General features: G+C 48.2%; 1 protein-coding gene across 2 annotated transcripts; it reads right to left on the bottom strand.

Moving 5' to 3' along the window:
• Positions 1–939: 939 nt before the first annotated feature.
• On the bottom strand, positions 940–23,715 carry LOC100711611 (A disintegrin and metalloproteinase with thrombospondin motifs 2). 2 transcript variants are annotated; one of them, XM_005461761.4, is made up of 25 exons: positions 23,115–23,715; positions 21,113–21,561; positions 15,570–15,759; positions 12,628–12,722; positions 12,460–12,543; positions 11,654–11,737; positions 11,261–11,414; positions 10,945–11,050; positions 10,539–10,682; positions 10,293–10,425; positions 8,448–8,561; positions 7,824–7,969; positions 7,658–7,747; positions 7,493–7,575; positions 6,794–6,927; positions 6,514–6,637; positions 5,887–5,967; positions 5,634–5,803; positions 5,374–5,533; positions 4,653–4,785; positions 4,363–4,573; positions 4,151–4,280; positions 3,981–4,055; positions 2,659–2,842; positions 940–2,095 (listed from the first exon to the last, which is right to left on the bottom strand). In XM_005461761.4, exons 1-25 carry the CDS (start codon positions 23,200–23,202, stop codon positions 1,330–1,332), a joined length of 4,128 nt encoding a protein of 1,375 aa, XP_005461818.1. In that variant the 5' UTR covers positions 23,203–23,715; the 3' UTR covers positions 940–1,329. The 2 variants fall into 2 exon arrangements, with proteins under 2 accessions (XP_005461818.1, XP_005461819.1); XM_005461762.4 differs by lacking the exon at positions 23,115–23,715 and having other exon boundaries at positions 21,148–21,276.
• Positions 23,716–24,179: the final 464 nt, after the last annotated feature.

Raw genomic sequence — 24,179 nt, forward strand, 5'->3', positions numbered from 1 at the left:
ATTTTTTCTTTTCTGATCTGATGATTCATTTTTTCTGTTTCTGTGTTTCTTTTGTTATATTTGGGTTTGTGGTCTGTTTATGTCTGACCATCTGTTCCCAGGCTCACGTTCTTCATCGTCCTGTAGATGAAATGACTCACGCTGCTCTGAGAACAGATTTACTCCCAGTTTAGTCTCGGTTTGACCCGCGAGCGGGTTTTTATGTTTTGATCATTTTCTGGAGGAGAGGGAGGGACAAACACCGAAAGTCGAACCATGTGTGACGTGTTTTCAAGGCAGTCAGCTTTTTCCACTGAGCGCTCCCAAACACGAAGCAATTCATCTGATCTGGATTCAGTTTGATGTCCCACAGACTGCAGCTGGAGGAGAGTTTACCGGCAGAAGAAAAATATCTGCGACAGCCTGAAGATACGAGACACAAACAGAGATCTGATCCTGATCGTATCCAGCATGAAGCTGCACGAATCCCACAGGACGATTAGCTTTAACCAGCATCGACTTGGCAGCAGGCTACGACCCCAAACAACAGTGTAAACACAGAATCCATCAACTTTGAATCATTTAAAATCATCCGCAGACAGCAACTCAAACACTGAACAGAACGGTTAGATTCCTGCACACAAAGTCATCTACGGTGCACCTCTGTGAAGGCCCCATCAATGCTGAACCATATCTGCAGGTCCAGGAGCAACATCTGCTCCATCCACAAACAGCACTCCAGCAGCACGGCTCCACACTGACCTGAGAACAGGCCACACCTTCACTGCAAGCATCTGCAGCCTCATGAAACCAAAATACAACAAAACAGATGCTGAGATCAACACCAAGGAAACATCAGGTTTCAGCTCAGAGGGAACAGCATGAGGCGCTGTTTATCAAAATCAATAACACTGATCAGTTTGTTCCTGTGCTCTTGGTTTCTATTAAAGGATTCACTGCTTTTATTTTCATGGTAAAAACAGGGCTGGATTTTATTTTGACTTCACAAACAGAAATCATCAGTCGAGTTTCAGAGAAGACAAAAGCACAAAATGTTCCTGACACCAGAGAGCGTGAACGTGATCCAGATGTTCATGATTCAGAGGCACAGCAGCAGCTGGATGAGACTTTATTCAGAAACAGGATTATTGGTACAAACGTCATGATGGTGAAACAGACCCGGGGCCTTCTGAGGATAGAGTCCACGCTCGCGCCTCTCATGGACGAAGACAGCTCCGAGCACAGGTGGAGGTTGTTTCAGTCTGTTTGTCGTTTAGAGTCCGTTAGCGTTAGCAGGAAGTGCGACGCCGCACGTGTCGGGACGAGCAAATGGCCAGGGGAAATCTACGCTCAGTGCTTCCTGTCAGTCCGGGTCGCTCTGATGCGGCTTTGCCGCCGCAGAAGGTCCTGCTGTCGTTTCTCGTTCAGGAGCTGCTGGATGCGTTTGTTATGCGTTCGCTCGTGGACCTGAGGCATCCGTGGCACAAAGTAATTCTGCTGTCCTCGGCTAACGTCGCTGTCAAGTCCGACGATCCGGTACTGGACCTCGTCCACCGAGTTGTTCTCTTTCTTTGACAGCGAGAAGAAGGATGAAGGTGGCGCCGGTTCAGCTTCGGTCCGGTTGACTTGACTTTGGAGCCTCCGCCCTCCTGAGGATGTGGTGTTGTCACCAGGATCGGGTGATGATGTGGTGGAGAACTCTGGGATGGCAGAAGTCCAAACCAGCGCCGGCGTTTGGTCTTCAGTGTCAACAGTCTCCATGGTAACTGCAGCAGGGGGCATTGTGGGAGAATTCTTCTTGAACACATGTGTTGGAGCAGTTTGTGTAGTAATAGTATTAATGTCAGTGGTGGCAGCAGTAGTGGTAGAGGTTGGAGTACCCGGAAGCTCATTCAGACCGGAGGAATCCTCGTAGGAAGAGTACTCGCTGTACTCATCATAATCCACGTAGACAAAGTCACTGGTGCTCCGTCTGGTTGGGGGTGGAGTTACAGTGAAGCTGGGCGTCGGGGTGGTGGTGATGGTGTCACCAAAGACATCACTGATGGCACGGCTGCTGTCGGACCAGGTGGAGGTGAGCGCTGATGTCATGATCTCTGCGGTCAGCCTCCAAGAACTAAAAAGACAAAAACAGAGTTCAGCCTCTGGCCCCGCCCTAAACCCTCCTCTGCTTCCTGCTTTAAATGCACACTTCAGTGTAAAACTAATCAGCAGTTTCACAGTCAGCTCACTCCTGGTTTACACTTTTGGCTCACAGAGCAGGACAGCCACTAATCAGAAGGTTGGTGGTTCGATCCCAGGCTGCCTTCTTGCTGCATGCCAAATATCCTTGGGCAAAATACTAACCCCATGTTTACTGGTGGTGGTCAGAGGGCCCGGTGGCGCCAGTGTCTGGCAGCATCGCCTCTGTCAGTGCGCCCCAGGGCAGCTACAATGTAGCTTGCCATCACCAGTGTGTGAATGTGTGGATGACTGAATGTGTAAAGCGCTTTGGGGTCCTAGGGACTAAGTAAAGCGCTGTACAAATACAGGCCATTCACCATTTTATTTTCATCTTTGTCGATGTATCGCACGTTTGTCTGACTGCAGGTTTTAAAACATTAAAGGTTTGTCATTTGAGTAACAAGACATTCCTCTTTGTTTGAGACTGGGACTCAATTATATCTTTCTAATATTGACCTGCTGTTCTCCGTCGGTGTGATGGTGCCACTGAAGTTGCTGGAGATTCTGGATTTCGTGGCATTGCTGAAGTTATCCTCACTACAGGACTTGCAGCACATCTGGCGGTATCCGATGATAGAGCAGTACCGACTCAACACCTCCATTCGACAGAACGCCGAGCGGTCGCCGCGGCATGGCTGCCCTACAGACACAACAGTAGGACGGTCTGAATCCTGACACGTAAGACCTCAGCTAAAAGTTTTACTTCAGTGGTTTGATGGGTTAGTGTGATCCTCAGAGATGTGTTAAGACACAGCAGAAAGACACGAATAGCAAACAGGAGAAATGTCTACAAAAATAAGAGAAGGGAACTGAAAGTGCGAAAGAGCTTAGAAGTGGTGCAAATAAAGGACTTGGACTGAACTGAATCTGTGAGTGTCCTGAGTGATGAGGGTTACTCAGACCATGGCTCACATTGGTGGGTGTGGGCAGGTAGTGTTTGTTAACAGTCCGACTGGTCCAGGGGAAGAAGCTGTTTGAGTCTGGAGGTGTGGAACCTGACTGACCTGAAGCACTGACCAGAGGGCAGCAGGTCAAACAGGTGGTGGGCAGGGTGCGAGGGGTCACCTGTGATAGTTCACGTGAGACAGGAGGAGCTGGCGATGGCCTCCAGGGTTGGCAGTGATGTTTTGGGTGGTGTTAATGACCCTCTGTGCAGCCTTCCTGTTCTCAGTCGTGGCCTCAGAGTACAAACAGCAGGCAGGAGGAGCACGCTCTCCACTGAGGAGGGGAGAAGGTCAGCAGCAGCTCCTGGTCCAGGTTCTTCTTCCTCAGCACACGGAGGAGGTGCAGCTGCTGCTGGGCCTTCTTTACCAGGGCGATGGTGGTGTGGGTCCAGGTGAGGTTGGTGGAGATGTGGGTGCTCAGAAACCTGAAGGTGGAGACAGATTCAACCTGTTCTTCATTTATAGTGAGAGGGGGGTGGAGCTGTTTGTGCCTCCTGAAGTCCATGATGAGCTCTTTGGTTTGAAGGACATCCGGCTTCAGATTACTTTCTGAGCACCAGCGGGACAAGTTCTCTACCTCCACCCTGTACGCTGTCTCATCTCCATCAGAGATCGGCCCAACCACGGTGGTGTCATTGGCATACTTTACGATGACGTTAGTTGGGTGGGTTGGTGTGCATATGTGTACAGGGCGTACAGTAGGGGACTGAGAACGCAGCCCTGTGGGGATTCAGGGACCCTCAGACTCAGACCACAGCGTTCAGGAAGCAAGAGAAGAAGAAGAGGACGTAAGGACAGACAGCAGACAGAGCAGGGGGAGTCGGAGGGCTTTACTTGAAGAGATCTTTGGAGCCGGGAAGCTGGGGTTGGACCTGGACAGCCACTGAATGATGGCATTCTTCTGGTCACCTGCAGGGGGAGACGGTCAGCAGCACTATAACTCCCAGCATCCATCTTTTTCCTCATTAAAACAAATGTACGGTGCATGACTGGTCAGTGCCTACCACTGCAGGGCGGAGCCAGGCAGGTGCGTGTCGTGATTGGCCGAGGCTTGCTGCAGTTTCCAGCTGAACCTTCGGGATTGGAGCACGCGACCTGACGCTCCTGAGTCCCGTTCCCACATGAGACCGAACACTGCGCAAACAGAGGGATCAATCAGACTGATCAGGTATTGATCTGAGGACATGTGCAACACATGATAAACTGATCTTCATACCGGAGTCCAGGGCCCAGCTCGCCACGCAGCGGGGCAGGGGAAGCGGTTACAGGGTTGTTTAGTCTCTGGTCGGTCATCGCCGCAGAGCCTGCTATGCACAGAGCGCCGCTGCTGCCCCCTGGTGGAGTTCTGCAGGCAGCTCACCCAGCGACGCTGCCACCCAGTCTGACCACAGGAGGAGCTGCAGTCCTCCCAGTCTCCGGTCACCCAGCTGAGGGGAAGACATGCATCAAAAGAAGAAGCAATGATTGGGGGACTGTGGGTGTGTCACGTGACCTGTAGCGTGTTACCGTGCCGGGCTGCAGGCCTCGGGGTTACAGCTGCGGCTGATGGCTCTCGGTTTGCTGATGTTGGAGCAGAACATCCTCTGAACCATTTTCCCATCAGCCTTCCTCCTGCAGCCGAACCTGGTGTACTGTTTTCCTGAAAAAAGGACACATCACAGTTACCTGAAGTACGCCACACCTGTTAGCCGTTAGCTGTTAGCCGTTAGCTGGTGTGTACTTCAGAGACAAGAGAGCCGATTCATGACACTGAGATATCTTAGGCTTGGCTCATACTGGCAGGAAGACCTGGACCTACATCAGCAGTTGGTCCAGTTGAGAAGCCCATGTAGTTAAATCAATGGGAGGGCACACATTTCACCTCTGGTGACAGAATTTAACTCAGACCTTTGACTGTTAAAGGGGAATGCTGGGAAATCACATGGAGTACCATTTTTTCTGGTGTAGTCAGGAAGTCTGTAAAGCGGATAATATCCAGACTTCTTGGCTGTTAGTAAAATAAATCTTGTTCTTTGCTCACAGATTCTGCTTATAGATATGTGGAAACATGTTTACAGAGCAATACGCCTCAGTGAGCTGAGGGCTAAAATCATTATTTATGCCTCTTTCAGTAAAAAAGTCCAAGTATTCCCAAATTAAGACGACATAATAAAGCAGAACAGAAGAGCTGGGCTGACTCAGAGAAGGTGTAGAAGATGGATGATGGAGTTTGGAGATTCTCGGGTACCTCCTCCGCAGGGTTTGGAGCAGTGCGACCACTTCTTCAGGGCCCACTCGTAGAAGATGGCGTCCTCCTGCACCAAGTTGGACTCCAGCGAGGACCGCAGGCGATCCTGGATGATGTACTTATAGGACACCGTCACCTTTGAGTCGCCGTGAGAACGGACCTGACGGACAGGAGACAGCGGGGACAGCGGGGTGTTGGTAGTTCTGGTTTGTGTCAGACACAGCGTGGACACTCTGGGCTTCACACGCCGACGGACTTACCATGAGCACGACTCCATACTTCAGCGGCCCGGTGGTTTGGATAGACTCCTCCTCCTCCTCTTCAGTGTTCCTGTACTCCCAGGCCACGCCCTTTTCAATCACCACTCTGGATTCTGGGAGCTCGTGTTCGTCATTGAGGAAGACATGTCCTGCGTCCTGGTTCTTCATGGCTGTAGCAGAAAACAGAAAGACAGGGTGTTTCAAGAAGACCAAAGAAAAACAGGAAATCCTAATGCATGTTCTTCATTCTTACCCAGGATGTGAGGGGTCCCCTTGAACTCCTGGATCAGCAGGTGTCGGGCCCCTTTGGGGATCTCCAGGATCTTCAGGTAACCTGGAAACAACAATCATCCAATAATGAACCGTCCAATAAAGGATCAGGATTCATGCAGCAGGAAACATCAGGAGGGTGTGAACAAACATCTGAACCACCAACCTGGTCCAGATAAACTTGCAGTTCCTCTGGTGTCCAGCAGAGGCAGCAGTGAGTCAGTCCTCATAGACTCCAATGTTAAAATAAACATGTTTACAGCCGGATACACGGACTGTTCTGTTCTACACCGATAATTTAAACCTGTTTATAGCTGTTTAAATTGTTTTAAGGCTTAAAGTCTGCATTATTGTGGGCGTGGCCTCTTTGACTGACAGGTGGATGGTGACACAGGTGGCTGCAGCTGCTATCAGTCTGCAAGATTGACCTGAACCGGATCTCTGGACCAGCCTCTGGGCTGTTGGAGCCCTTTGGAGCATTTTAAATGCCATCATGTGACCAATAACGTGGCTGCTGTGACGTCACTGTACTAACAGAAGGCTGAGCTGCAGGCTTGAGTGAATTTAAAGTGGAGGCTTAAAACCAGAACTCAGTCTCAGCTCGGTTCACCTTGTTTCTTGGTGCTGCGGGTGAAGTTTCCTTTGACAATCTTACAGCTGGAGTTATCTCCTCCACACACTCCACATCGGTCCTCCTGCTTGTCTGAAGCAATCTGACCATCACAGCCAACGTGCTGCAGGAGACGAGGAGAAGAGGAGAGGAGAGGAGAGGAGAGGAGGAGAGGAGGAATGAGTCAGGACCACATTAAATAATGGTTCACTGAAACAGTGAAACATGACACAGTTCTTCAGTCAGAGGTCACACACAGAAACTGAGACACAATAAAGACCTCACACTCTCCTCGGACGCAGACACTGTAGGCGTCGTCATAGGAACACGGTGTCCCATCATGCACCATTCTTTTCATTGACACCGCGGCCGCCGTCTCCTTCGACTGACAGTACAGACGGCAGCGCTCGTCAGCTGTGACACACAAACGGGTCAGTGCAGGAGTTTCACATCATTCTGAAAACATCTGCTGACATCTGCTAACGTCTGCTAACATCTGCTAACATCTGCTAACATCTGCTCGACACTAAAGAGTTAAAGGAGGAGAGTTTTCCTCCAGCAGCAGATTCCTCACTGATGACTTTTACATGTGCGCACACACACACACACACACACACACACACACACACACACACACACGTTTCTATGTCTCTGTGAGGACCCTCAGTTACATAACGTATTTCCGAGACTATAAATCTGAAGCTGGAAACCTCGCCTGAATCTCCGAACAGGCCTTTAAAGGTCTGTCCTGAAGCGTCCTCACAGAGCACAAATCTGTCCACCAACGTCCCCTGAAACAGAAACGTCCTCACTGTAGTGGACATATTTGTCCTCAGAGTTCCACAGCAGAGAGGAACCGTCCTGCTAATCTATGTGGACAGGAGCCAGAAGAGCTGCGTGTGTGTGTGTCTTTATCTGTGTGTGTGTGTGTGTGTGTGTGTGTGTGTGTGTGTGTGTGTGTGTGTGTGTGTGCGCTCACGGTCAGGGTGTTGGTACGGCAGCCAGTGGTGTTTCCGTCCCTCGTGTTCAAAAACAGGGTTCCAGACTTTGCACTGATCCTCCCTGAAACACAATCAGAACATCACAGCTGCTCACCTGACCTCTGTGAGGAAGGAGGAGGGGCCAGGCAGGTAACAGCACTCACCTGAAGTCTGTCAGCGGGGGGCAGTTCTCTTGGCTGCACAGCTGGAACTCGTAGGTGTTTCCGAAGCAGGTGCGCCCCCCGTTGGCTGGACTGAGAACAGCGACGGGTTAGTCTTACTGATTGGTGCACCTGACGTGTGACATCACATAACTGGCAGCTCACTCACATTGGGTTGTCACAATGTCGGGTCCGAAACCTGACCCCGCCCCCACATGTCCGGGAGCAGCTGCCATATGGACTCCACGACCCCCAGCCGCCATCTTGTCTCAGAAGGTTAGGGGTCAGCTTCATGCAGTAACCTCTGAAACAGTGCTGCAACAGGAAGCTAGCATTAGCGTAAAGACAGGAAGTACAGGAAACTGTAGGCTTTCTCCTGCAGCTTTAACCAAACCAGCCGTACTTGTTCAGTCTGTCTCTACCTGCCCTGTCATGAACTTTGACCTCTAACTGAGGCCCGTCTTTGATGGAGCCGTTTGGTTTTTAGCTTGGTCTGACTTACTGGGACGTGCACTCCTGAGAACACCTGTGAATAATGTTTCTCACTGCAGAATGAAGGACTTGAAATGATCTTGTTCAGGTTCCCAGGCTGATGGGAGGCAGCAGTTGCTTCTCTGAGATCACTGGGGATGTTTTTCCTCGTTAGCATTGTGCTAACAGACACCTGAAGACTGCAGTCCTGCAAACTGCCCAAACTTGTATGATCAGGTGTGTTTGAACAGCAACACCTGGCTGCTACTTACCTTTTCATGTCCTATAGAAGCAGTAAGACTCAGCCTAAATCTGTCCTCACCTTCCCCGGTCCACACTTGGTCCCGTCGAGGGGCGGGCCTTTCTTGGTCTTACAGAAGAACGGGTTGTTGTAGTCGCTGCACCACAGCTGTTTGCAGGGGTCAGTGTTCGTGTACTGCAGACACATGATAAGAAGGTCATTGGCTGCTGATGTCAGAGGAAGCATGAACGTCATCACTGCTTCAGCCTTCAGAAACACTTCTGTCTGTTCCACATCAGAACACATTCAATCTTATTTCCTGAACATCAGGTCACATGACCATCTGGGAATCCATTGGCTATCAGCTACTCTGAGGATGAGCGCCAGTATCTCAGAGCTTCCACAGGAAGCGCCTGGGCCCAGACTTCCTGTTCTCATCAGCAGACACTGTTTGTGAAAGCAGACAGGTTTAAAAAAAAGACAAAAGTGAATAAAGTAAACTTGTGGTCAGACAGTGGTGGTTTGTTTGGGGTTTTACTTCCTGTTTATCTGTCTGCACCCAAAGGCCCACAAGCACGACAGAACCAGATATCTCATGTGTGGAGGTTTTTACCGTGATAAAGAGAGGAAACTGACACATTCTCAGACAGCGCGTGATGACGCGGGAAAGATAAAACCTCGTGTTGGCACCCTGCTGACATTTCTCAGAACAGGAAACGTGGAGAACGCGGTGGCGTGAAGAAACAACCAGCAGGTACGCATCAACTCGGGTGAAAGCCTTCAATGAAGCAGGACTGTAAAGTTTTCCATGAGATGTCCAGATGTGAGCTGAGGCCAGCAGCAACATCTGCTGAGGATGTTAGCTAGGAGGTGACCGTGGAAACCGCTCTGGAGAGTGTTTAAAAGAAGCCGTCAGACGGATCAGCTGAGCTGAAGACTCGGGAGTTTCCATCAGGACGCTGCAGTGAATCTCAGCAGCTTCCTTCAGTTCAGCTCTGGTTGTTTTCCTGCTGGATCACATTTCCTCTCAGGATTTAAAACAGATTTTCCACCAGGCCAGCCTCCGGCCCCTGTTTCCTCTGGCTGCTCCAGTTTGTTTTCCTCACAGAACACAAATGTTTAAATCACTTCATCAAAGCCGGCTTCAGTTTCTCTTTTGGCTCGTGAGGAGCAAACTCTTTCATTAACAACTGTTAAACCGTTTTCTCTGCACTTACACTGACAACTTTGTTTTTTCTGCTTAAGAAACAACTTTCTGATAAGGAGCTTCCTCCTGACATCGTGTCAGTGCAACACCAGCCATCAATCATCTCCTGCGGTCTAATGTTCAGCTGGAAACTTTGGGTCCTGGCTTTCATCTGTAAGTACCAGCCAGCTAAACACTGCTGCAAACCCAACAGTAACTGCTGATGGCAGCAGCCTCGGCCAGCAGAACAGTGGGACCCAGCATCAGCTCCAGTACAAACCCCGCCTTCCACCACGCTGATGCTCATGGTAAAAAAATAAAAACAATCGGTGATGAAACCTGCTGAAACTTGGGCTGGTTCTCAGATGGGACAGAGGTAGAACATGTCCCACAACATGTGGAAAACATGTGAAGGAGTGCAGATCGAGCACTGTATCAGAACAAGTCCGTTCTCACGACCCAAACACCCCGAACCCCCACAGCCACGGCTCAGAGCTGATTTAAAGAGACCTGCACAATAACAGGAAGAAGGTTTTAGAGTTGGACCTGACTGTCACACTGTTCAATCAAAATTAAGTTAAAAACCTTCTAAATGAAAGTTATTGGAAAGATTAAGTATCAGATTTTTCCTGTACCTGATGGTTGTGTGAATCTTATATTGTTTCTCTCTTTTCTCTGAAATGTTTTCACAGAATTTTATAAAGTTAATGCAAATATTTAGTACAGACAGATGGACGTACGACGGTACAGAGACTGTATCCCGGTCCAAAGTCGAAGCGGCACTGTTGGTCCATGGAGTACTGGAAGCCTGGCAGCTGAGGCTGAGCCGGCCAGTTGTGGTTGAACGGGTCGTCACGGAGACAGTCGTACGTGCTGCAGACACACAAACCGAGCTCAGTGCATCAGGTTAAGACTTTAGTATTTCTGGTTTGTACATCAGTACAGAAACACTCAGTAGAAGTTGTAGTATTATTCACAGCACTCACTGCAGGTACTTGTGCAGCTCCCTCCAGCTGCACCGCGACCAGTGGTAACGGTGGAAGGTGGCCTGAACCTGCGGAGACATGATGCTGCCCAAAGGCACGTCGTCACCGCAATCATTCGCCTCGCCGTCGTGTTGCATACCCAATCTGCATGGACAGAGAGAGACAGAGACTGAAGACAAACAGCAGGACGCTCACTGCAGTCAGTAACTACTGAATGTTGGACAAAGGCGTCTCCACACAGAGCCCTGAGCACTGCGCATGTTTCTGAAAACACAACACAGCAAACACTGAAACTGTCTCTGGTTTCCAGAAATGAGAACATGCGTCATGTTTGTGCGTCACGTTCGTGCATGTTTGTGCGTCATGTTTGTGCGTCATGTTTATCCTTAATGTTTGTGTGTCTCACAGATGTCCTGTTTCGTGTGCAGCTACAAAGGCCGAAGAAAATCCGTCCTCCAAGACGAGAACACAGCTTCGATGCAGCTGGCATATGCCCGTAACTGGAGCGTAACCTGCAGACACACATGACAGGATCAGAGGTCAAGGGTCATCTGCCATCTGGTACCATTGTTAATTCTACACCTGGCAATCAGTGTGGTCGGTTTTTGTAGCATCCTGCTTGGCGTGCTTCAGACTTCAGTGACCTGGATAATTGAGCACCTACACGGACATTTTGGTGGTCGTACTTCTAGCAGTATCAGTGTTAGTAAAAGCAGTATTACCCTGCATGCCGACAGGGCCGAACTCCTGCCTGGTCAGGTAGATGGTGTGGTCGTGCTGCTCAGCGAGACTTTGCTCTCTGTGCTGGAGATACGACCATCCACAAACGTTCTCCAAACTCTTCTGAGGATTCCCCACAGAGATCAGCTCCTGGGACTGATGAAACAGGACGGTGCTTGTTATTATTCCCACACATGCACCTCCTAACAGACAGGTAACCTCTCAAAGCCTGAGGGAAGAACACTGAACTGATTCAGCTGCTCAGACTACCTCAGGCCTGAATTCACAAGACCTACAAAGCAGACATATTTTTCCTGAACAACTGGAAACCTTCACTCAGGTATACAGAGGGCTCTGACCCGGTAGGTGAAGGAGTAGGACTCAGAGTTTGGTACCTTGGTTGGTGACAGCAGGGCGATTCTGACCAGGACAACGTTGATGTTGGCACCCAGTGAGTGGTCTCGATAGATTTCATTAACCTGGAGCAGACAAACATAGCCTTAAATGAATCCTTACTGTGGTGGAGGCTTTCCTGATTTATGGTACAGTCACCATTTAAACTGGTGAGAGAGCAGAGAAGTGTGGCTCACCATCGGCATGAATCAGAGCCCCTCCTGAATCCAAGCGTGACTCTCAGCACTGAGCTTTTTATTCAAGCAAACTCAGCATTGATGCACTGCTGTTGTGTAATCCTACTCTAAATGCACCATTAAACAGCTAATTATTACTTAGCTTAGCTAACAGTCATTTCTGACTAACATTTCTAAACTCTTACCTCAAACTTTTGACTGTAGACATTTCAGCTGTTTACAGTATGCATACTATTAGTTACCAGGCAGACTTTCAGCTGATCACTTCTCACATTTTTTACTAGCTACAACTATAACCCATTCAATACTCTCTCACTCCTCCCTTTGATAAATGACCGGTCCTTTAAACATTCCTTTTAGCTCTTTCTACCAAAATTAACTTGATAAAATAATCTTGATTCTTTAAATAAAATATATTTTCTGTTGTTTTTCCACTTTAGGTAGCTGAATCCATCCACGCCCTGCCAGCTGCTGCAGATGTGACCTCGGGTAAACAGTGATGTTGACACATCCTTCATTAAACTGGTTCTGCTCAGGACTGGTTTCCCTGGGCTTCTCTCCACTGTGTCCTCTCTATGGTTGACTTTATGCCTGAGCTGAGAATCACTTACTATGTTCATCAGTGTCAGGAGATATTTCTGAATGTGGTCTCTGCCGTGGAAAAGAAGAACAGAATAATCCACAGCCAAGAAGACCTAGGGAGAGGAAAACAGAACAAGAGTTAAAATGTTGAGTAAGCTCTGCCATCAGCAGCATATCATCTCTCACAGTCCACGAACCTCGATGTGAAACAGCTCGGCCTCCTCGATGTAGCGTCTCCTTCGAGCAGATCCTGAGGAGGCCACGTTCAGGTTCAGGGAACCAAAGAGAGGACCTGGAGACAAACGAATGAACCATTACAGCCCTGAAAACCTCTCCATCAGTTCCTAAGTGTTCTAACACTCAGCGTTGGTTTAAATTTCTGTTGTTTTATATGAATGTTGGAACCAACAGAGCTAAACTCTCTGCTGATCTCACAAAGATCTTTGTTACGCTGAAGCCTGTGCCTAACCTAGAACCATTAGAACCACTGCAGCAAAGCTGAAACCAGAGCCACCACTGTCTCAGAACGTGGGGGGGGGTCTGCCCCTTGTGGGGTGGAAATCAGGAGGGGGCAGTTTAGATAGCTTGGGTGGGTTGGTGCTCCGACTGGTCTCGGCTGGTTTGTCCTGTTTTTTGTTGCCTTCATTGTTGGTTGAGTGACGTGCTGGTGAGGCTGGACCCTGTGCGGTGGGGAAGATGGGTCTGTGTGTGTGTGTGTCTGTGTGTGTGTGTGTGTGTGTGTCTGTGTGTGTGTGTGTGTGTGTGTGTGTCTGTCTGTGTGTGTGTGGGTGTGTGTGTGTGTGTCTGTCTGTGTGTCTGTGTGTGTCTGTGTGTGTGTGTGTGTGTGTCTGTGTGTGTGTGTGTGTGTGTGTGTGTCTGTCTGTGTGTGTGTGGGTGTGTGTGTGTGTGTCTGTCTGTGTGTCTGTGTGTGTCTGTGTGTGTGTGTGTGTGTCTGTCTGTGTGTCTGTGTGTGTGTGGGTGTGTGTGTGTGTGTGTGTCTGTGTGTGTGTGTGTGTGTGTGTCTGTGTGTGTGTGTGTGTGTGTGTCTGTGTGTGTGTGTGTGTCTGTGTGTGTGTGTCTGTGTGTGTGTGTCTGTGTGTCTGTCTCTGTGTGTGTCTGTGTGTCTGTGTGTGTGTCTGTGTGTGTGTGTGTCTGTGTGTGTGTGTGTGTGTGTGTCTGTGTGTGTGTCTGTGTGTGTGTGCGTGTGTCTGTGTGTGTGTGTGTGTGTGTGTGTGTGTGTGTGTGTGTGTGTGTGTGTGTGTGTGTGTCTGTGTGTGCGTGTGTGTGTGTGTGTGTGTGTGTGTGTGTGTGTGTGTGTGTGTGTGTGTGTGTGTGTGTGTGTGTGTGTGTGCGTGGTCCTGCTGGAACAGCTCCACAGTTTTCTCTCTGATTCTTTCCTCAGACGTCGCCGTGGAGGTTATCGTGGTGATGACATACTGCAGAAATCCACAGCTAGCTCCGCCCACAGCTGGCTCCTCCCCCTGCACAGACTCAGTGCAGCGTCCCTGCCTCCACGTGAGCAGCTCTCCAGCTCAGAGGTGGAGTTTGGACTGGAGCAGTGCTGAGGTTTGGGAGCTCATTCTTTGCCTTCATTCCTTCGGCTGCTCACAGCCTGCACTTCAGGGCTGAAGGTTTCCTTTGGAAACTGGACAGAGTCCAGGGATTTGGGAATTTTCCATTAAATTTCCCGTAGTTACTCCCAGCATTCCCAAACACAGAGCGCTGTGACGATAAGTCCAGTTTAGCACGAGTGCTTCAGAACTCACCTCAGGCTTTATGATGCTTGCAGCCTGTGGGTTGTTTCTCCGGTGGTTTCATGTTTTGTTCATCGTGTTTATTTAAAGCATGAAGTTAGAAACACTCAGAGCTCACAGGTGAAACATTCACCTGGTCTCCTGCAGGTAAACAAAGCAGATCTACACCAACGAACTCAGCTTAGAGTCCCCACACGTCCCCAGACATGTAACCTAACAGCAGGTCAGAAACCTCTCAGTCCTCCAGGTGCTCATATGTACCTGAACTCAGCATGTGCCATCTCCATGCACACTCAGTCATCCAGGTAAGTGAAGCTCCAGAAGTTGATTCTGTTCATCTGGATGTTTTCAGTGGGAAACGTTTCGTCATCATCAGGTGACGTCTTCAGTCTCAGCTGACTGCAGGTTTCAGCCTCATAAACAGGACATTAGCACAATGACTGAAACCAGCCCACTGAAGGAACAATGTGTCAGTTCCTTCATCATAATTATGCAAATTCTCATCACCACTGATCAACAACCACTGATCAACAACCACTGATCAACAACCACTGATCAACAACCACTGATCAACAACCACTGATCAACAACCACTATCTTTACTTGAGTAACGTTTTTTTCTGACCACTCCGTGCTCACACTGTCAGAACAAACTCGGTACTTTAGTGTCATGTGTCTCTGTGTGAGGGAGGCAGCACTCTCTCTCAGGTAAAACTCAAAGGAAGCTTCATTACTGATTTCCTGATTACAAAGACACAAGAAACCTAACCTGAGATAACAAACAGAACACAGGCAGGATAAATACACAGCAGGGAATCAGCAGAGAGGAAACCCCGGGAACACAGCCCGACATCATCTAACTGAACATGATGCACACAGGACAAGTGACTGTCAAAATAAAACAGGAAGTGACAAACACACCGATACACATGAACTTGACTGGCCAAAGTAACAACAGAGACAAAACTGACTACACACAAGAGATAACACAGAAACCAGACTAAGCATGGGAGAGATCAGAGGCCAGGAAAAACGAACAAGATGAAAACATGCAGGCAAAGATCCAACCTGAAAACTACAACATCAAACAGAAAAACCCAGGATCATGACACTTTTGGTTTAATAGACTTAAGAGGAGTTTTATTTTACGTCACGTCAAACATCAAACACATAACAGGCTGTTTGTGTGTTAATCCCACGGGGACGTGGCATGAAAACAGACCTGAGTGTTTCTCTGTGGGACAGTGTTTTTATTTGTTTGGTTTTTGCCACAGAACGACAGCAGGTGTACTTCAGCATCGAGCTCGCTCTACAGAAGAGGAGCCAGCATGAACGTTTTTAAGTGTCAGCTAATCTGAAATGCAGCGTTTCAGTCTGAGTCTCACCTTGGACGAAGTCATCAGCTGTGTGATTGACAGCTGAGTTCTTCTTCACGGCCGAGGAGCGATAAATGATGTGCTGCCGCCCCTCCTCCTCCACCTCCTCTTCCTCTCCTCCTCCTCCTGCTCCTCCCAGCCTCCATCGATCCAGCGGCTCTATGAAAAACTCCTCCTCGCCGGTGCGGATCATCCCTGCCTGGGAGACACGAGAGCGTTAATCTGAGCCAGCATTAATCAGTCTGAGCGATCTGAGCTCATGGTTTCAGATCTTCAGATCTTCAGATCGGGATTATTACAGCATCAGTCACCAATACTTCAGTGTGATTCAACATTTTTACAGTATCACTGTTCCAGAGACTGATGCAGTGAACAGTGAGGGTCAGATTACTGCCTTGCCCAAAGGAAACACCTGAAGAGGAACAGGTGATACCAGTAAAACCAATTAAACACCTGGAAGGAAACAGGTGAGCCAACAAGTGCCAGGAAGAAACATCTGGAGGAATCAAGGGAGCTTGGAAAGAAAAGTGTCTGGACTTCAAGTTGCTTGAAGACGTTTCACCTCTCATCCGAGAAGCTTCTTCAGTTCTAAGGTCAAATGGTGGAGAGTCCCAGATTTAAGCCCTGTGGGAGTGCCCCCCCCCAAAGAGGGACAAAGGACCCCCTAATGGTCCTCTACCTTCACATCTGGAGGACTCAGATGATAAAACTGAACAGCAGGGCTCACAGCTGTGTTTATCAGTGAAAGTAAGAACGTGTCCATCAGATAAAGACTCTGTGGGTCTGTCCCACTGCACAGTCACGTCTTTTATTCGTCAGGTTTGGTCCACTGAAGGCGTGGTTTTGTAACGCCAGGTGACGTCTTATTTTTGACATCTAGCGTCGCCTCTATGACCTCAGTGTGCGGCCTATTTAGAGTCCAGATGTGGTCGTTGTGGTCGTCTTTTGAACGTCAAACTTAGACTCATTGTAGATGTCGTGCTTCTACATGTGCAGGCTCTGTAGTCCTGTGTTTCCAGAGGGACGAGGACATGTTACTGTAGAGAAACATCATGTGTGAAGGACTACAGAGAGATCATTGGACGTCTCCAAGATGGCGTGGGCTCTTTAGCTAAAACACAAGTGAGCAGCTGCTCTGTGGATGTGTCACAGAAATGTCACAGACAGTTTCAAAACGTGAGCATCAACAAAGACCGTCGAGCAGATAGTCAGGTTCATACAGACCACCGCAAACGTCCTCTTACAAAGCTTTTCACAATAAAACAGGATAAAAATAGACTGTCAGGTTTCCCGGTCGCTGACCCAGGGTTTGTGTTTACGGTGTTTCGGACTCTTGTTTATTTATCATCATGTTCTCTGTGTTTATTTTTCCTAGTTCAGTTTACGCTCTGGAGTTATTTCATTATTCCTAGTTCAGGTTGTTTCCTTAGTCTTTGGTCCTGTTCATGTCTTTGTCTCTGTCCTTCCCTCAGCGTTTCCCCAGTTAAGTCAGGTTTGTCTTCATGGTGCAAAGTTGTCTGTTTTCACAGTTGTGTGTCTCCCTCACCCTATCTCGCCCCTCACCCTCTCCCCTTCCCTCTGCTCCTTGGTTTGGTCAGCCTGCGTCTCTGTGTGCTCCCAGTACTTCCTGTTTTACTTTGATAGTCTCCTGTCTGGTGTCCGTCATATTCAGATGTGTTCCCTCCTGTGTTCGTTCCCTCGTGTGTCTTTATGACCTGTGTTGTGATGTCTCTCTTTCTCTGTCAGTTTGTTTGGTTTTCCCGTCTCCCAGTTTTGTTTTGCTTGGATTCCAGCAGTAAAGCTGAGGTTGGAGTTAGAGTCCAGATTTGGGCCCTCAATCCTGCCTGCTCCACACAGCACTGATAAATATAATGCAAACACTGTTTTACATTTATTAAACACACTGTACTCCTTTGAAAAATCCCAACATTTTCTGAATACTTTAACCCTTAATATTTAACATTCAACAAGGATTTAAACATTTTTAATATTTCAACACATTTCAGTAACTGACACAGTTTCAGGGGCAGCACGGTGGCACAGTGTGTAGCACTGTTGCTGCATAGCAAGAAGGTCCTGAGTTCAATCCCACCATCAGGCCGGGGTCTGTCTGTGAGGAGTTTGCATGTTCCCCCCGTGTTTGCGTGGGTTCCCTCCGGGTACTCCGGCTTCCTCCCACCGTCCAAAGACATGCAGTTTGTGGGGATAGGTTAACTGATTAATCCAAATTGCATCCATAGGTGTAAATGTGGGTGTGAATGTGAGTGCGAATGGTTGTCTGTCTCCGTGTGTTAGCCCTGCGACAGACTGGCGACCTGTCCAGGGTGTACCCCGCCTCTCACCCTATGACAGCTGGGATAGGCTCCAGCCCCCCCCCCGCGACCCTGAAAAGGATAAGGGGAAGCGAACGGATGGACACAGTTTCAACGTAGTTACAAACAAATGAGTTGATTTAAAAAAAAAAACAGTTTAAGGAAACAGGAAAATGTAAAAGAACTGCAAAAACATACAAGCATGAACTGAATGAATCATCAGGCTAACACATAAAAATCATGTCTGTGAGTCTGTGGATCCATCATCATTAGCAGCTCTGGGTGAGAAGCGTCAGCTCTAAAGCCTCAGTCGTGCTCTGAGTCAGCAGTAAACATGCTGGAGCTGGAAATATAAAATCATAAACTCAGTAAGACTTTTCCCATCATGCACTGCTCCTGCAGTAAACTCCATCAGAGCTTCAGTGCTGAGGTGTTCCTGTTATTGTGTCCACCTCTGAAAGTCTGCAGTTTGTTCCCTGCAGCTTCCTCATTCTTCCTCCTACGCCTCACATCTGGCTTCCACATCTGGCTTCACTCAGCGGCTCGGCCCACGCTGTACGAAGTGAAGGTCTCAGCGCGCCACGTTTTACAGCGTCCTCTCTGTTTCTGTCTCACTCCCTGATGAACTTAAAAGCTTTTATTTTGAAAGTTTTGTGAGCCACATTCGTGACTTTTATTGTTTAAAATCTTTGTTTTGTAGATGTTGGGATCAGATGCTCCTCCTGCCTCAGACTGAAGCTTTCAGCTGCAACGTGGAAAATCAGGAGGCTCCACACACATAGACAGCTGTGCAAACATCTGCATCCATCAGCAGCTGCAGCTTTCTCACTCAGGACAACAACGATGATGACGATGATGATAATGTTGTTACATCCTTAAATCGTCTCAGAGAGGATAAAAGAGATAAAACTCTCCTGCCTGACCCGGGGACACTTTCCTCTGGGGCTGATATGTTTCCTCCTCACAGTCTTTGTCACTTTGAAACAAAGTCTGTGTTTTACCTGTCACGTCTCGAGTCACCTGACAGGTGGGATCACAGAAGCCTGTTACTAGGGATGGGTATCGTTTAGGTTTTATCCAATACCGGTGCCAAACCGGTGCTTAAAGAATGGAGAACACAAACTGTCCAAAAACCTCTCATGTTCAGCTGTTTTTTTGTAAAAAGATAACAACGTTAGCCTTTTCTGCAGCTATAGGGCATATATGGTCTCACTCTTGGCTGGAAGCAGTGCTTAAACAATGGAAAAAACACAAACTTTGTCCAAAAACCTCTCATGTTTAACTGTTTTCCACTTTTTCTTTGGTCATTTTAGCCTTTTTGGCCAGGGTGAAGGGAGCATCTGCCATCAAACAAGAAGACAGCCGCATGTAACTACGATGGTGTTTGCTAGTTCACCTTACATGCATTAATGTAATAACGTGGTTAGCCTACTCAACGTTAATTACACACGAACAACATGAAGCTACTCACACAGAGGAGAACGGCTGCTGCTGCCATCATCATCCTCATCATTTCTGCTACGCTGACAGGGCTAGGGGCCAGGACTCTACTCTTTGGGTTTTTGGGGGATGTTGCTAACTCCGGGTCCGATAACAGGCACCACACCCGCAGTAGATGTGCACGGTGTGAGGTCTCGCAGCAAGCTATCAAACACGGCGCATTTCTCTGCTTTTAAAAAAACGCTATGCGTCGCCAGGTGTTTCATCAGATTTGAGGTGTTACTTCCTTTGACAGTATCACAGTATCAGCTTAAAGCACTTGTTGCAGGCTGCTGAGTTTGCATCTTTTGCTGTGACGTACAGCCAAACTTTGATCGCTTCGCCTTGGGAATTTTTAATCTGTAGCTCTGCTCTAAAAGAACGTACGTACCTGGCCCCGCCTACTATCCTTGGAAACGTAAATGATTGGCTAAAATCTAAAGTCATCACAGCTCAGGAAAAAAAAGCACCGAAATAAAGCACCGAAATGTGCGCTGCTTTTCGGTCTGGTTACTACCGTTTATGTCAGAACCGGTGCCATCATGGCACCGGACACCGGTACCCATCCCTACCTGTTACCTGACTCAGGTGAGTCACTGGTTGATGTCACCCAGTGACTCAGGTGAGTCACTGGTTGATGTCACCCAGGAAACGCCTGATGCTTTGGCTCATGTGATGTCTCAGGTTAGTGACAGATGTTTATGTTTGGACTGAAACCTGAGACGGTTGTCTGATTTGCTCATTAAAGTCCTGCAGACGTTCCTGTGGGCGGGCTTTAGTGTGCTTGTAGCTACAACACCTGAAGCACTGCTCCATCGCCACGCTGACTGTTTAACAATCATGTGATATTTATTCATGAAAGCCTGAGTCACAGAGCACTTTAGTAACAGCAGTCCATGACTGCAGACACGCCTCGCTCAGCTCACCACCGTCAGCATCAGAGGACCGTGATGAACAGGACGTGAGCGTCTGGCTCAGAGAGCGGTGACAGTGAGGCGAGCGCTGTCCGCACAACAGAACGCCACAAACACGTTCAAACCTTTACTGCAAGAAGCAAAGAGCTGTAGAAAGAACACACCTGAGAAACTGTTTGATACACTGCTGAAGCTATTCACTCATTTACTTTTTCTATTTTTTTCTATTTCTTTTCTTCCTGTCCCCAGTGCTGAAGCGAGTTTCTGTGGGATAATTAAATAAAGTCTGTTTCTTTACAGTGAGTGTAGAAAGAACCACCTGCATGTCTACAGCCTGCTGTGCTGATGATTCTCTACAACATAACGACCCGGCGATAGCTAAACATTAGCTAAACGTTAGCTAAACATTAGCTAAACGTTAGCTAAAACAATAAACCCACAGAGAGCTGAAGGATGATGTCAGGAGAAACATCTGTGATTGTGATCGCTCAATGAGCTGATTAATGACTTTGTTTCAGCTCCTCGGAGACACGAGGAGGACGTCCACAGTCCCGTCTCCTCTGAACTCATCAGGGTGGAGGTCACGCCGTTAACTCCACCCTGGTGATGGTGTTGGCAGGTCAGCTGAGGATGCTCAGTGACCTGTGGACCCTCCCACAGCTCTGACACTACTGCTCACTGACGTCACGGTGCAGGAACCGGAGTTTCTTCACAGGAACTTCAGGCACTGATTACATGGGACCCTGTGACTAAGTTCACATGACCCAGGATTGGTCCACGACCTGGAGATTGGGAACCTTTGATCTGATCTAACAGCTGTAAGACGATTGGGTCATGTGATACATACCAGTCCATCACAGTTGCTGATGGCGACTGACGTACCCTCCATGTTGGACACAGTTCCCGTGTAGAAGCAGCCGGTGTCTTCTATTGGCTGAAAGTGGCGCTGTCCTGACTCCTCCCACTCCATGGTGGCATTGGGGGCGACGAGGCGAGAGTTGGGATGCAGGTGTAGGTGCAGTTCCTGCCCGAAGGCGGTCACATTATAGAAAAGCTCCGCCTCCTCTGTCATGTGACTCTGTCCCCGCCAACTGTGACTGGGCGGAGCCTGTTGTAAAAAGGGTGTGTCCATGTGTCTGTCATTAAATTCAGTGGGTGTGTCCTCTGCTGAGGGGGCGTGTCTTTTCCTGCGATGTAGCTGGTGAGCTGAGATGGAACCTGACAGGAAGCGCCCCTCTGAGTCTGTCCTGATTGGACGAATGATGGCGAACTCCGACAGAACCTGATGGAGAGAATCTGCAGAAGAAGAAGAAGAGTCAGTCACATCTGCAGCGTCTGTTTCAGGACTGAAGACAATAAAACCTTCAGTTATTTAAAGAAACACGTTACTGTTGAACATTCAGACCGACAACACCTGAACCTCACACCTGCAGTTCCTCTGACGTCCAGCAGGGGCAGCACTGAGTCAGTCCCATAGACTCCCATGTTAAAATAAACATGTTTAGAGTCTCTAGTGATAATCCAAACCTGTTTAGATTGGATTAAGGCTTAATGTTTGCATTATTGGGGGCGTGGCCTCTGACAGGTGGATGGTGACACAGGCAGCTGTAGCTGCTAGCTGTCTGCTAGCTTCACCTGAGCTGGACCTCTAGACGCGTTTATGCTGTAGGAGCCTTTATAATGACATCATGTCACCAATAACATGGCCCCTGTGAGGTCACTGTACCAACAGAGCATATGAGGAGGCGGAGCCAGAGACTGAGACCATCCTGTGGTTGGACTCTGACTGGACGCCTCTCACAGAGCGTGTAAATGAGTTTATGACCTGAAACACTTCTGTGTTGGTGTTTTCTTTTTCTTTTTACACGGCCACATCTTTAACATATTCAGACAAAGACATTTTAAATAAAATATATTTTTAAGGATTATTTAATGGTGATCATGAAACCAGTGGGCAGGTACAAAGCTGACTGTGGTTTCTGTGTTTTACTTCAAAGACATTACTAATCATGTATAACATGACTCCAGCTGTTTCATCCAGATGTTATAATAAATAAATAAACACTAAAACCTCTGATCCTCCCACACAGGACAGTTTCTACAGGATTACATCAGCTCAGGCTGGACACAGTCTTACTCTGAGAGCAGCTCTGTGAGGACGTTTCTGTCCTGGTGGAGATTAGAGAGCAGGACGAGGGTCCTCACACGTATAGAAAGACAGACCTTTGTGTGTCTGTGAGCAGTACCTACACTGATGAAGAGGAAGGATGAGTGGGCTCTGTCTGAGGTCATGGAGGTCACACACACACACACACACACACACACACACACACACACACACACACACACACACACACACACTGAGCCATGAGGACTCAGATAACACTTCACTCCTGAACCTCACCCCATGTGAAGGTCCCCAATTTGCAGAAATGTCCCCACTGTGATGGTGTAAAGGCTTGGTCCTCACATAGCAGGAATGTGAGCACAAACATACACACAGTGAGGATTTGATGAAATATGATCTGGATGGCTCACATTCCCCAAACGTCTGAAACACGTAAACACTGAGATTTACTGGGAAAACGTGCAGAGGAGGGGCCTCTCACCGAGAGCCGCTCTGTGATTGGTCAGTGTGCTGATGGACTTTTTGACTTTGACCTTGACTGCACAGTTCAAAGGTCAGCACGCAGAGCACTGAATGGAAACCACCACAGAAGAAGAGCAGGAGTGTTACTGCATCAGTGCAGCTGCTGTGTAACTGGTGTGCAGATAGAATCAACAGTACTGAGTGTGTAGTACTGCAGTGTCAGTATTGCAGTATGAGAAGTACTAGAGGAGAGTCTCACCTGTGCTCTGGGTGATGTAAACTGAGTGCAAACAGTGGACGTGCAGCAGAAAGGTGATGATCAATAATCCACAGCGACGCTCCTCCATGCTGACAGTGAGGCTCTCTGTGAGGCAGACACACTGAGACTAACTGCTGAGCAGACTGAGCCTCGGACAGACACTCCTCCACTCCGTCATTATCTCCTCCCTCTGCCGTCTGCAGCACGGTCCTTCCCCTCCAAGCTTTCTGATGGTCCTGGATCTGGTTTCACACCAACAGTACTGGACAACAGCTGACCCACACAGACACAAACACATGAACTTGTTCTTCTATCCTTGTGAGGACCCCAAAAACCTGAACCTGTGCCGATCAGGGACCTGACTTTGTTTGGGTCTGTGAGGCATTTTTATGTTGATGAAAGATTTTGATTGGTTGAAGAAATGCAAATGTCACAAGCGCTGCGTGGTTTTTAGTTATTAACCTAATCAAACTGCTCCCTGAAACAGTATTTATTACTTTTTAAACAATAATATTCAAGTTGGTCTGAAGCAGTGGCTCCACCTGCTGGTGAGTAGCTGCACTTACACTCAGAACAGTAACATCAACTCGATGAAGTTTGAGTTGTAAAAATAAAAGTGTTAGTAAGTGAAATGTTACAGAACCATAGAGCTGTCACCCAGCAAAATGATAATAAAGTAATAAAATAAAATAATAACATGATAATATGTACAAAGTATGTACAAAGTACAAAGTATAGTAGGTTGTACAAACATGAAAAAGAATTTGTCAGAATAATGTTTTTTATTGTGAGAGATGATGTCAGAGCTTCCTGCTGATGGAGCAGCAGCTGCTCTCAGCACTGAGCTGATCTTTGGCCTGCACAGGGGTGTCCAACATCAGGCCTGGGGGCCACAACTGGCTCGTCAAAGACCCCCTCCCGGCCCACTGGACATCTTTGGAAAATGTAAATGAGGCCAAACATTTAGGAACTTTCACAGGATTTTATTATTTTACAGCTTCTCCAATATAGACCCCACCGACCGATTCTCAGCACCAGCAGGAACAGGTGAGGTCCGGAGGACCT

Source organism: Oreochromis niloticus, linkage group LG10 (assembly GCF_001858045.2).
Source record: "Oreochromis niloticus isolate F11D_XX linkage group LG10, O_niloticus_UMD_NMBU, whole genome shotgun sequence".
NCBI lineage: Eukaryota > Metazoa > Chordata > Actinopteri > Cichliformes > Cichlidae > Oreochromis > Oreochromis niloticus.

Coding starts and splice junctions, on each gene's coding strand:
- LOC100711611 (XM_005461761.4), bottom strand. CDS start 23,202: ATGGAGGAGCGTCGCTGTGGATTATTGATCATCACCTTTCTGCTGCAC. Junction 15,760..21,112: donor TCAGCAACTGTGATGGACTG/GTATGTATCACA, acceptor CGTGTCTCCCAG/GCAGGGATGATCCGCACCGG. Junction 2,096..2,658: donor ACACCGACGGAGAACAGCAG/GTCAATATTAGA, acceptor TTGTCTTTTTAG/TTCTTGGAGGCTGACCGCAG.